The sequence below is a fragment of the Brachyhypopomus gauderio genome, chromosome 9 (assembly GCF_052324685.1).
Source record: "Brachyhypopomus gauderio isolate BG-103 chromosome 9, BGAUD_0.2, whole genome shotgun sequence".
Classification (NCBI taxonomy): Eukaryota; Metazoa; Chordata; class Actinopteri; order Gymnotiformes; family Hypopomidae; genus Brachyhypopomus; species Brachyhypopomus gauderio.
The window spans coordinates 23,945,316-23,957,815 of NC_135219.1; the positions used below are offsets into that span (position 1 = coordinate 23,945,316).

The 12,500-nt window shown below is 46.4% G+C and overlaps 2 protein-coding genes across 2 annotated transcripts in view; both read left to right on the top strand.

Moving 5' to 3' along the window:
• The window catches only part of cfap61 (cilia and flagella associated protein 61), a 22,682-nt gene extending 13,666 nt beyond the window's left edge, over positions 1 to 9,016 (top strand). The window contains 8 exon segments of the mRNA XM_077018060.1: positions 117 to 285; positions 726 to 900; positions 3,751 to 4,043; positions 6,008 to 6,335; positions 7,133 to 7,218; positions 7,354 to 7,559; positions 8,462 to 8,558; positions 8,778 to 9,016. Of these exon segments, the coding sequence (XP_076874175.1) occupies positions 117 to 285; positions 726 to 900; positions 3,751 to 4,043; positions 6,008 to 6,335; positions 7,133 to 7,218; positions 7,354 to 7,559; positions 8,462 to 8,558; positions 8,778 to 8,972 (1,549 nt within the window). The 3' untranslated portion in view covers positions 8,973 to 9,016.
• Positions 9,017 to 10,237: 1,221 nt separating this feature from the next.
• The window catches only part of insm1a (insulinoma-associated 1a), a 2,808-nt gene continuing 545 nt past the window's right edge, over positions 10,238 to 12,500 (top strand). The window contains exon 1 of the mRNA XM_077018061.1: positions 10,238 to 12,500. This exon is cut by the window's right edge and continues 545 nt beyond it. Coding sequence (XP_076874176.1) covers positions 10,627 to 12,033 — 1,407 coding nt within the window. The 5' untranslated portion in view covers positions 10,238 to 10,626 and the 3' untranslated portion in view covers positions 12,034 to 12,500.

The window sequence follows — 12,500 nt, forward strand, 5'->3', positions numbered from 1 at the left end:
CTTGCTTCCAAGGGATTTTCTGGAGGGAACTGAAGTGGGCGGGGTTGTGGGGGCGGGGTTGTGGTGCGAGAGAGAGGATGAGTCACATTCCGGTGCCCCTGTCACTTCCTCCTTAGCCATGCCTACAACGAGCGGGACCTGGCCCAAATCTCCCTCCGCTCCTGGGTCAGCGGGGTCACAGGGAAGATGACGGCCATAGACAGAGCTGCCAAACACATCCAGGTCACCGGGGGACACGTGGTCCCCTACGATCACCTCGTCCTCTGCACAGGGCAGCAATACCAGGTGAGAGACGCCCACAGTCTGAGATCAGGCCAGCTAGTGGCCTACGTGTGCGTGAGGGAAGGTTAAGTGTATTAAAGCTCACGTAAGCAGCTTTTCCCTGAATACCTTTTCTAAACCACAAAAAAAGTCTTTGTGACCGTGACTGTCTCTCCGAACCAGGAAACAAAGGCGTTTTTTTCCTGCAAGTCAGTTATGTACACATAATTATGTACACAGCATGTACATATTGCACATTAATGATCAGGCTAAGTGCTCAACTTGCATATCTTTGGCAAAATGCTTTGCAGGAGAGCATGGAACTGAATAAAACTGCTTTATTAGTAGCTGGAAGACATTAGCAAGAATGGTAAAATGACTTACAGCAGCTTTAATTTAAATAGTGAACAGTGTTAGCAGGGCTTTAACATGACTACCTTTAACATGACTACACGGTTCACCAGATGGTTTGCCCTACTGGAATAGACATCAGCGTGTCGACGTCGTCAGGTCAGGTCCCAGATCAGCCCAGACGCAGGTACACCGGGCCCGTTCCCTCCAACCTGTTCACGCTCAATGACCCGCAGGACTGCTCCCAGGCTCAGCACTGGCTGTGCAAGAACTTTCTAGACCAGGAAGGTAAGCAGAGCTTTAGCTCTATGGGTGAACCATGTTGTGAACCAAATGTTCTGGACTTAAAGAGGAATTAAATCAATGTCCTCACTCAATCCGCAGTTCTAACTGAGGGACAAAAAAATAAACATAATAAAATAAACATGGTGCCCACATTAATGCCCAGATACTATTTGCAATAATACACTAATTACTACAGGCCTGTGAGAGGTTGACCCCTTATGCTGGTATGAAGTCTGTTTAGCAGGGAGGGCATTCTAAGCAGCTGCTGTGAAGATTTGAGTAATTAAAGCTGGCCCCACATCAGTGTTGAATGAGCAACTTTTACACGCAGCTAATGTGATTTTGCGAGGCTCCATTACTCCATTACTCCATTACTCCATTACTCCTGCCTTACTCAAACTGCCAAGCAATAACGAGGAGCTAATTAATCAGAGTGAAATCTTTCATCTGTCTGACACAGGTTGTCTCCTCCATCTATTTACAGGATGATATTAATATCAGGAGGGCTTTAGAATTAATCTCCCTCTCTAAAGGGAGAGTGCAGAGAGCCAGTCATCCATATCTGATTAAGCCTATTATATTTACTAATTACAGGCTCCTTTAATAATCCGGGAAGTAGTGCAATTATCAGTGAATGCAAATTATGCCGTCCAAATGTAGAGGATATCAATTTGGCAGGATAGACATTTGCATTTGTGTTGTCCTGAGATCTATCTGGGAGACTGTCTCTGAATGAGTCAGGCCAATTATTATTATTTTATTATGATTTGTAATTTCATCACAGAGTAGTGGAATATGAGAAATGTCTGAGAATTAAAAATAAGAATACAGCGAGGACAAGAAGGCCACTTTCATGTTCACGCAGGCACATACACGTTGTAAATTACATGAGACAAATGAATGATAAATTAATTCTGAGTGGGGGAAAGCATTTCTCTGTTGAAGATCAGACAGCATAAGTAACAGCAGAAGTCCAGGTCTGACTTGTTTCAGCACCATGGACAGGGCTGGTCTCTCACAGCTGTAGCAGGTTCTCTGACAACACAGATGATTCTTGAGCTACTGGGTTTTATATCATTACAGCATGAACAGGCTGAACACTTAATAATTAAGTATATATGTATTACACATTCTGGTCCATCAACACTTGCGTATTATATATATAAACAAAAAAAAAGCCCCTCCATCCAAAAGGTTCAACAACAAGTGTCTTGTGCTTATAGTGCTTATGGAATACTCCATACCTGAACCCTGTGTGCTCAAAAGAAAGCCTTCATCATTTAGGATGCGGAGGTGTGTCTACACTACCACAATTAAAGGGGCACAGGCATCCATCGCCCGTCCATCATAATAAGGACCACGGCTTCCCCTGTTCTCTCCTGTCAGTCCCTGCTCTCTCTCTCTCTCTCTCTCTCTCTCTCTCTCTCTCTCTCTCTCTCTCTCTCTCTCTCTCTCCCTCTCTCTCTCTCTCTCTCTCGATTTTCCTCTCTCTCTTGATTTTTCTCTCTCTCATTCTCTCTCTGCCTGTCTGTCTCACTCTCTCATTCTCTCGCTCTCACTCTCTCCCTCTCTCTCTCTCTCTCTCTCTCTCTCTCTCTGCTTTTGCCTATTCTGTCTGCTCTCTCGTTTGCTGCGTGAAGGTTGTGTCTGTGTGTGTATCAATTGACATTTTAATTCCATTTTAATTGTATCATCACACATGTATATGTGAAATAATTCCTTCCAGACATACATACTACATGTGAATAGTGATTTTGGGTCATGAGGACATGCTAGCAAAATACCACAAGATTGTAAACTGAGATATACTGTATATCCAATATGAGTCAGGCTCATTTTGCAGTGGCCCCTTGTACTAACATAACCATTTCCCTTGCTAACTTAAGAAGTTGATGTGGCTCACCTTAAGATGTATGTTGTCCTCTGATGACTAACTTGCTTTTAATACTAGCATAGGTCAATTTCTACCGCTAGCTCCTTACAGTGATCAGATAAACCAGAAGAACCTAGCTCTGAGTGGAAGTCTTAGCCGTTTGAGAGTCATTATGGGAAGTGTAGTTCCTATACTGAATACACATGGTGCTAATGTTTCTGATGTGCAGTTCAGGTGTTAATGTAAAGCATTATGGCTTTCCTATTGACCTTTCACCCCCGTGATTATGGTGGGACGTGGGACATTTTCCTGGGTCACGTGCCTCATTACGTTTGATGGTAGGGAGAAATTAGACATGCGCTCCTGAGATAGCATCAACTCCATAATCACAGAGCCTGTCATTACCATCCCTGTGTTTCCATCATCATCATCATCATCATCATCATCATCACCCAAGCAGCTTCCGCTCTGTTACTGCTTGAAGCTCGACAGCGAACACTAGTGAGTCACTAGTGAGGAGGGGGAGGGGCGCGTGTCTCACACCTAACTCACTCCCAGTGTTGCTAAGTGATACTCCTCTGCCTTATAGCATCAGACGTACGTGTGCGCAGGGCAGAGATGAAGTGCTTTCATTTCCTCTTAGGAAACTAGTAACTGTTGTTGGAGCGTTATTTTAACACTTTAGAGGTGATTGGCCAAAGCACTGCTGTATACTCAACATTATGAAGGTTATGAAATATGTTTGGACGGTTAATCCTACACACGGTCAGCATGATCTTGGTACATATGATCTATATGTATGTCTGTGACAAGGTAAACAGACCTAGTGTGTCATGGGTTCAGAATCACTGGGTTTAATATGAATATCATGATGTTCCTGATACCGCTAGTGCTCAGATACGCCTCCACATTTCTGATTTTCTCATGAATCTGGACGTGTTCAGGGCCGTACGGTGTTCAGAGACACTCTCATCCCTCAGGAAACGCTGTGGTGTATGGTGACAGCGTGGATGTCTACACCTGTGTGGAGACGCTGCTGTGTCTGGGTGTGAGAGCCTCCCGGGTCCATCTGGTGCACCAGGCCACGGACGAACCCCCGACCTGCTTCCCCGACCCCGCTCTGCAACAGGTGGTGAGGAGGGCTCTGCGGGACAAGGAAGTCCACCTGCACCACAACTGCTTATTGGCACAACTGAATGACGGACAGGACCCAGAGCCAATCACATCGGTCTCCTTTACTACTGATGGCCCTCCTCTGAGATTGGAGTGCACAGTGAGTGGAAATCAATGAATCTTGTGTGCAGAGAAAAGAAGGAAGTGAAAGATGATATTGAAGGAAAGCCAATCCCTGCAACTAAATGCAAGTAATACAGTTTATCCATGCTCTCAGTGAATTTAGGTCATTTAAGCCTAATTCATAATACAACAAAACATCTAATAAAATCCCCAGTAGTCCAAACATCACAGTCCAGTAGTTTCACAAGAAAGCAAGAATTAAAGTATCTGTCAAAACTGAGCCAGTTATAACTAACATGGACAAGCATGTGTACTTTCTCTGTAGACGTCACTAATATAAACATCCCTGTGTAGGTCTTCTTTAACTTCGCCTATAAAGGCGTAGACTACGACATCACTAATATAAACATCCCCGTGTAGGTCTTCTTTAAATTCGCCTATAAAGGCGTAGACTACGACATCACTAATATAAACATCCCCGTGTAGGTCTTCTTTAACTTCGCCTATAAAGGCGTAGACTACGACATCACTAATATAAACATCCCCGTGTAGGTCTTCTTTAACTTCGCCTATAAAGGCGTAGACTACGACATCACTAATATAAACATCCCCGTGTAGGTCTTCTTTAACTTCGCCTATAAAGGTGTAGACTACGACGTCACTAATATAAACATCCCCATGTAGGTCTTCTTTAACTTCGCCTATAAAGGCGTAGACTACGACATCACTAATATAAACATCCCCGTGTAGGTCTTCTTTAACTTCACCTATAAAGGCGTAGACTACGACGTCACTAATATAAACATCCCCGTGTAGGTCTTCTTTAACTTCACCTATAAAGGCTTAGACTATGACGTCACTAATATAAACATCCCCGTGTAGGTCTTCTTTAACTTCACCTATAAAGACGTAGACTACGACGTCAATAATATAAACATCCCGTGTAGGTCTTCTTTAACTTCGCCTATAAAGGCTTAGACTACGACATCACTAATATAAACATCCCCGTGTAGGTCTTCTTTAACTTCGCCTATAAAGGCGTAGACTACGACATCAATAATATAAACATCCCCGTGTAGGTCTTCTTTAACTTCACCTATAAAGGCGTAGACTACGACGTCACTAATATAAACATCCCCGTGTAGGTCTTCTTTAACTTCGCCTATAAAGGCGTAAACTACGACATCACTAATATAAACATCCCCGTGTAGGTCTTCTTTAACTTCGCCTATAAAGGCCTAGACTACGACGTCACTAATATAAACATCCCCGTGTAGGTCTTCTTTAACTTCGCCTATAAAGGCGTAGACTACGACATCACTAATATAAACATCCCCGTGTAGGTCTTCTTTAACTTCACTTATAAAGGCGTAGACTACGACGTCACTAATATAAACATCCCCGTGTAGGTCTTCTTTAACTTCACCTATAAAGGCTTAGACTACGACGTCATTAATATAAACATCCCCGTGTAGGTCTTCTTTAACTTCACCTATAAAGACGTAGACTACGACGTCAATAATATAAACATCCCGTGTAGGTCTTCTTTAACTTCGCCTATAAAGGCTTAGACTACGACGTCACTAATATAAACATCCCCGTGTAGGTCTTCTTTAACTTCGCCTATAAAGGCGTAGACTACGACATCACTAATATAAACATCCCCGTGTAGGTCTTCTTTAACTTCACCTATAAAGGCTTAGACTACGACGTCATTAATATAAACATCCCCGTGTAGGTCTTCTTTAACTTCACCTATAAAGACGTAGACTACGACGTCAATAATATAAACATCCCGTGTAGGTCTTCTTTAACTTCGCCTATAAAGGCTTAGACTACGACATCACTAATATAAACATCCCCGTGTAGGTCTTCTTTAACTTCGCCTATAAAGGCGTAGACTACGACATCACTAATATAAACATCCCCGTGTAGGTCTTCTTTAACTTCGCCTATAAAGGCGTAGACTACGACGTCACTAATATAAACCTCCCCGTGTAGGTCTTCTTTAACTTCGCCTATAAAAGCGTAGACTACGACGCCTTCAAGGCCATCAGCGAAGCCTCCCTGGTGTTCGACGGCCGCCTGGTCATCGACGCAGCCTTCCACACAAACGACCGCAGCATCTTTGCGGCCGGCCCGCTGACCAAGTTCTCCCGCCGGTACCACGCCGAGGGCTGGACTCACGCCAACTTCAGCTCCAGGGAGGTGGGCCAGGACCTGGCGTCTGCGCTGCTGCCATTCTTCGACCCCGACCCGGAGCCGCCCACCAACCGCCCGCCTGACAGGGACCGCCTCATCACCCTCTACAGACAACCCAAAGTCCAAGGTCTGATTTAGATGTTGCTATGGCACTCCTGCGCCATATGCACAATAGTGTTGGTATCCCTGCATGCTTGGTTGTGAACGGATGAATCCAACAGGACACAAGTCCAGCAGGACACAAGTCCAACAGGACACAAGTCTAGCAGGACACAAGTCCAACAGGACACAGACAGCCAGTGTTTGACCTAATTCAGCACTAGAGATTGTACCTTACATCTGTAGTCATTAGACTTCAAACATTTGTTCTTCGGTGAAACATCAAAACAAAATCTAAATAATCAGAAATTAATAGTTGTGTGTTTTTGCTTCTGTGTGTGATGTAGAATCTGAGTACCTGTGTCTGATCCTTGTGGATTCCTTGAATCTGAAAGATTCCAGAAGAGTTTAATAGCTGCTTAATTTACAAAGTAAAGAAGTCATCGCTGGTGTTGACAGCTGTGTGGCCCTTAGTAAATAGGAGAGATTCACTGACAAAATAACCTGTCTTATTCCTGAAACCACACATCTAGTTACCTTGAAGTATTCTGAGTGTATTTTTTATCTTGCAAAGATAGTACATCGCATTCAGAGCGCCATTCTTTGTCCTTACCTAGGAAGCTGCGAGTTTGAGCTTTATGGTATGATTCAATGCATTTAAATAAATGTGTGTGTGTTTATGAGTAAATTTGCTGTTGCACCCTCCCCTGTCAGACACGTGTGCCTTAGTGCAGCTTTTGACAAAGCCGTTCATGACAACTTTGAAATGATTGGCAAAAGAAAACAACATGCTGCAATCAACAAAGCTTGTGCTTTCTTTGGCAGGTGGCAGACTGCCGGGCGGCTGCAGTTATCTGCACATCCAACGGCCCTCACCGTGTTCAGACCGGCCTCTCTCGGGAGCTACACCAGTAGGGCACATATTAGTCTGTATCAACTGGGAGAGTGCTGCATCTTTGCAGTTATTGGCTCTTCTTTATTATGAATTGCTGAAACTCTGATCTCTGATTCCATCACACTCAGCCCCCCCCCATCTTGTCCCACAGGGCCGTAAGATACAGACAGGGCGAGTCGAGACACGAGACTACATCTGCTTGCAGTTTAGCCAACACGGCCTGGTGGAGACCGTCACCTGCCTGTCTCCTGAACCTCTTCCCGTCTCCAACTACGTCTGCTTGTACGGCAAACACCAGCTGCTCCTCAACCACCTGTACCAGCGCTTTGACGAGGGCCTGCTGTCTGATCTACACAGGTGCGGCGGTCACAGGCGTTACGTTCACAACACACTCGTGCACTTAGGCTGATCTTCTGTGGCTGGAGGACAGTTCCTTGGATTCTGCGCAGTGAAGAACTTTTAATGTTGGCCTCCTACTCCATCTAAGGCCAGTCTTAATAAACCACAGATAATAATGTTCACAATGCCCTCCTCTGTTTATGGGGCTTTATTAAAGATGGTTATGCATAATTAAAAACAGGATACCGTTGCTGGTAATATGTTGAGCATATGGAAAATATCATCAATAACTCCAATGCTGGTGACGTTGCTGCTTACGAGAATCCTGCCCCCACACAGTAATATCAAAGTCTTTAAGGGTCGCCAGCCTGTTGTCTGTAGGGTTGGTGATATAGCCACGTTGGATCCTGTAATGGCGTCTGTGTGGGGGTCCGTCTCTTTTTACGCCTTCCTGTGCGCGTGCAGTTCTATACGTGACAGCATGACCTCGTCTCTAATATTTTAATGCCGGCGACCCCGGAGCTTTTGTGCCTCGCTGCTAATCTGTTTATGCAGGTGTCCGATCGGCTTTGCGGCGTCTCCGGGAGACAATGGCCAAGCCGCCCGCTGTGGTCATCAGCCACTCCGTGACGTATTAAATCTGTGCTCTTCACCGGGCCCTCGTCTTTCTTTGAATGAAACCCGCTCTCACTGTCATTACTGAAACTGGCCGGACCTCAAGAACCGTTAAGATAATTGATTGACCATGCTGTTGCACAGTGGCTATTAGATGAACGTGTGTGTTTGTGTGTGTGTGTGTGAGTGTTGTGTGTGTGTGTGTGTGTGTGTGTGTGTGTGTGTGTGTGTGTGTGTGTGTGTGTGTGTGTGTGTGTATGTGTGTGTGTGTAAAAGAGCTTTGTGTAACACCTCTCTCTGTTTAGCTATTTCAGAGAGAGCTGGTGTATGGCTGTATATCATGACCGTTTTGCTGATTTTGAGCAAGAGGTGCGTTTGATCATGGACTCAACTAAAGTGGAGGTAGAGCTCACCGTCAACTCCACACACCTCAAACACATTTCTGAACAACACACCCTTGTCCTTCTAGTTACTCATCTCATTATACCATCATGTGCTTCTCTGTGTTGAATTCGTAAGTATGTTTTGGCGAGATCAGGATAATTGTTAATATGTTTTTTTTTCTTCCACTAACAAAAAACCCCCTGAATGTTAACCGCTGATGTCGTGTTTGGTCCTCAGGCCGATGGAGACGTTGTCACTGTTTCAAAGCTCAGTGAGATGATAGTGAATGACGAGTGGGAGGAGCCAGGCCTGTACCTGAGCCAGGTGTTTGGCCAAAGCGAAGGACCAGCCAAGATAAAGAGAAGTGCAGTCGATTTCCTGAAGTACAACAGACATGACCTCACCATGTATGTCCTGCCTGGGACACTGTAGGACCTAAAGCAGTCTTTAAAAAAAAGTCCATTATTACAAATGAATTGTCTAAGCTCTGTTTCATTAAAAGAAAGTTAAAAAAAAAGATGGAATTTGGTCTAATTTGTACACATAAATGAAGATGATAGAAATGCAATAATGCTTAGACTGACTGAGAGCGCTAAATGATCTACTTGGCTTTTCAGCCTTTTGCTGAGACATTATTTACAGTCGAATTAATCAAGGGAGGGGTAGAGAACGCAGCGGGGCTCCGCACAGCCCCAAAGGACACGACGTTTGTGCACTTAGCGTTTTAAAGGGACAGCTGTATGATAATTCCGCGCAGATCTTCGCTGCGTTCGCCTCGCAGTACCGTCCACGCCACCGATCAAACACGCGCGCTCCCGCTGTACGAGCGCTCGTTCACGCGTCACGACGCGAACGCGATAACAGCGCATGGCGACGCTGCCTTTGACATATGGGTCCAATTGTCTTGCTTATCATTCTTCCAGAAAACACACGTGATTACAGTAGCTTGTTTTACCAATGAAAAGGGTACTATATTAATTATTATAATACATAAATTAAAATCACATGGAATTAAAACCACACTTGTTTGGTCATGTTTGTAATTAGGCTCGGCACGCGTCCGTCTCCCTCTCAGATAGTTCGCTTGTGCGCCTTTTTTACTATGCAATTTCCCTTTGAGTCTCAAACGGGATGCAGCTTGCACGAGCGCAGCTTTTGTGATGTAAAACAGGGGAGCGTCATTCTGTGATGATGTATGCGCGAGATGATGCGCGTGTCCGCGCTTAAACTGGCGCGTCTAGCACATGTCGCAATCCTGGCTCGGGGCAACGTTAACTTGGGTGATTTATTCGTGGATTGTACCTCTTATTTCATTACATTTAGAGTATTTATCTCTGATGACCAACGAACAAATTTCTGGCATTTCATAAAAAAATACTTTCAGTATTAAAGGGCGACCTTGTTAAAATAAATAAATAACCTAAATAAATAATCACACAACCCAAAATAAATGAATAAACATGGTAGAAAATAAAGAAACTGCACCACTGTGTACAAAGCACCGTACCAGTTAAATTACTGAACAAATAACACTGTATAGCTTCTTTGTTGTTATGTTCCGTTGACGGACACCCCCACCCCCTTTAATTTTAGATTGTGATGGTGTCGCACTGATGGACATCTCCTTCTGGGGGGATCAGACTCACAAAGCCCAGACACGTGTGTGTGTCTATACACACCCATCAGACCGTAAAGAGGTAGGTGTGTGTCCCGCAGAGAGCCCGCGTCGGCTAGGAGAGCGTCGTAATATAATAAACCCTCAGGTACATCTGCTTAGCAATCTGCAAATCCTCCTACAATTTGGGCCGAATCTCGCAGCCCTCCCACTTTTAAATCCACGGGGATCTCAGGTCCATCCGATTGGTCGGAGATGAGGCAACAAGGGGCGAGAACATTGTCATCATTTCTCCTTAAAAAGAGTGCTGCTATGCCTTAGTGATGAGACGCGTCTCGTGTAGAGGACGGTCACGGTCCACCAGAACACCCGCTCCATCCGTCTCCAGGTGTGCGCCATCCTCCGAGCGCTGGTAAGGGTTCGGTGCCAGACACGTCCTTCTGAAGTGCCTTCTCTCTGCTGAGCGCAAAGATGCCGAGAGGATTTTTAGTGAAGAGAAATAAGAGAGCGACACCTGTTTCGTATCGGATCCGCTGCGAGGAGGATGAGCAGGTACCGCATCCTGTCACGACCGGTACCGGCGATGCGTCCACACCCGCGCCTCTCGCATCCAGCCCGGGTGGCGCTGCAGCCCCAAACAGGGAGCCGGGCGGGGGAAACCTGAGACAGGATACAAAACCGGTGCGATTCGGAAATCCCGAGACCGTGTGCCAGTCGCTCCACAGCCCCACACGACCCGTCAGTACCGAACACGAGCGGGTTTATCTGGAGAGACGTTTCAATCTCGGTTCGCCGATATCCGCGGAATCTTTTCCGACGCCGGCCGCGCTCAGCAGCTTGGACCACCTCCTGTTCGCTCCAGTGGACCTCAAAATCGACACCAGCACCAGTCGGAGCGGGACCAGCACCACTGGGTCGTCAAGTGCCTCCGAGAACACAACCAAGAGACCGTCATCCGACACGGAGCGCAAAGGCAAGCCATCTAAAAAACCGAAAGCAATTCGGAAGCTACAGTTCGAGGACGAGGTCACGACGTCCCCCGTGCTTGGTTTAAAGATCAAGGAGGGTCCGCTGGACCAGAACCCGAGGCCACAGCCCGGCTCGGGGGACAGGCCGCTGGGCGAGTTCGTCTGTCAGCTGTGTAGGGAGGCGTACGCCGACCCGTTCGCCCTGGCGCAGCACAAGTGCTCCAGGATCGTCCGGGTGGAGTACAGGTGCCCCGAATGCGACAAGGTCTTCAGCTGCCCCGCAAATCTGGCGTCGCACAGGCGCTGGCACAAACCCAAGCAGCAGAACACCTTAGCAAACAACCCGGAGAGCACCAGGACGCAGGACAAGAACCCGGAGAGCACCAGGACGCAGGAGAAGAACCCCGAGAGCACCAGGACGCAGGACAAGACCAACCCGGAGGAGAGCGACAGGGACACACCCAGCCCCGGAGCGTCTGATTCTGGGTCGGATGACGGCCTGTACGACTGCCAGCACTGCGCAAAAAAGTTTAAACGCCAGGCGTATTTGAAGAAACATATTCTGTCTCACCACTCAGCGAGTGCAAGTCAGGACAACCACGATGCCTACTCTCCATCCCAGAAGGACGGGAGGCCGAAGCAGGTGGCCGAACCGAGCCCGAGCCCGGCACCCTTGACCCTGAGCGCCCCGGACGGTCACCTGTGTCCGGTCTGTGGGGAGACCTTCCCCAGCCGCGTGGGCCAGGAGAGACACGTGCGCCTCCAGCACTCCTCCCACGTCTACCCCTGCAAATACTGCCCTGCCATGTTCTACAGCTCCCCGGGACTAACCCGACACATCAACAAATGTCACCCGTCGGAGAACCGGCAGGTCATTCTGCTCCAGATGCCGGTCCGTCCAGCTTGTTAAGCAGCAGGACAAATTCGTGCCTTTTTTCACGAAACCGTGGCCTAACGTGAGGGAACGACACAGGTGACTTTCAAACTCGGATCAAGGAGGATCTGAAATCCTGTACTGCGCTTGAATCCTATATTTTCAGATAGTAGTTTATCTGAAGAAAGTACTGTTAGACTGTTAAATTATTTTTCTAGGATTTCCGCACAAGTTAAACTGCATTAGCTTCTAGACCTAAGAAAGGGATATCCTAGCTGTGCCGTTGCAGAAAATGCCTTTCAATTCACAGCCGCAAATTTAAATATACCTATATAACGTTAGCTTTAACATAGCTTGTGAATCTGTGGACTTTGGACTCTAGCTTTTTCAGACCTTAAAAAGGTTTCCCCTCTAGTGTAGCCAGAAATGCCTTGAACACAGAAGTTCCGCTGTAAAACTGCCTTAATCATGTACATGTCGAGTGATTGAATGTCTTATTTATC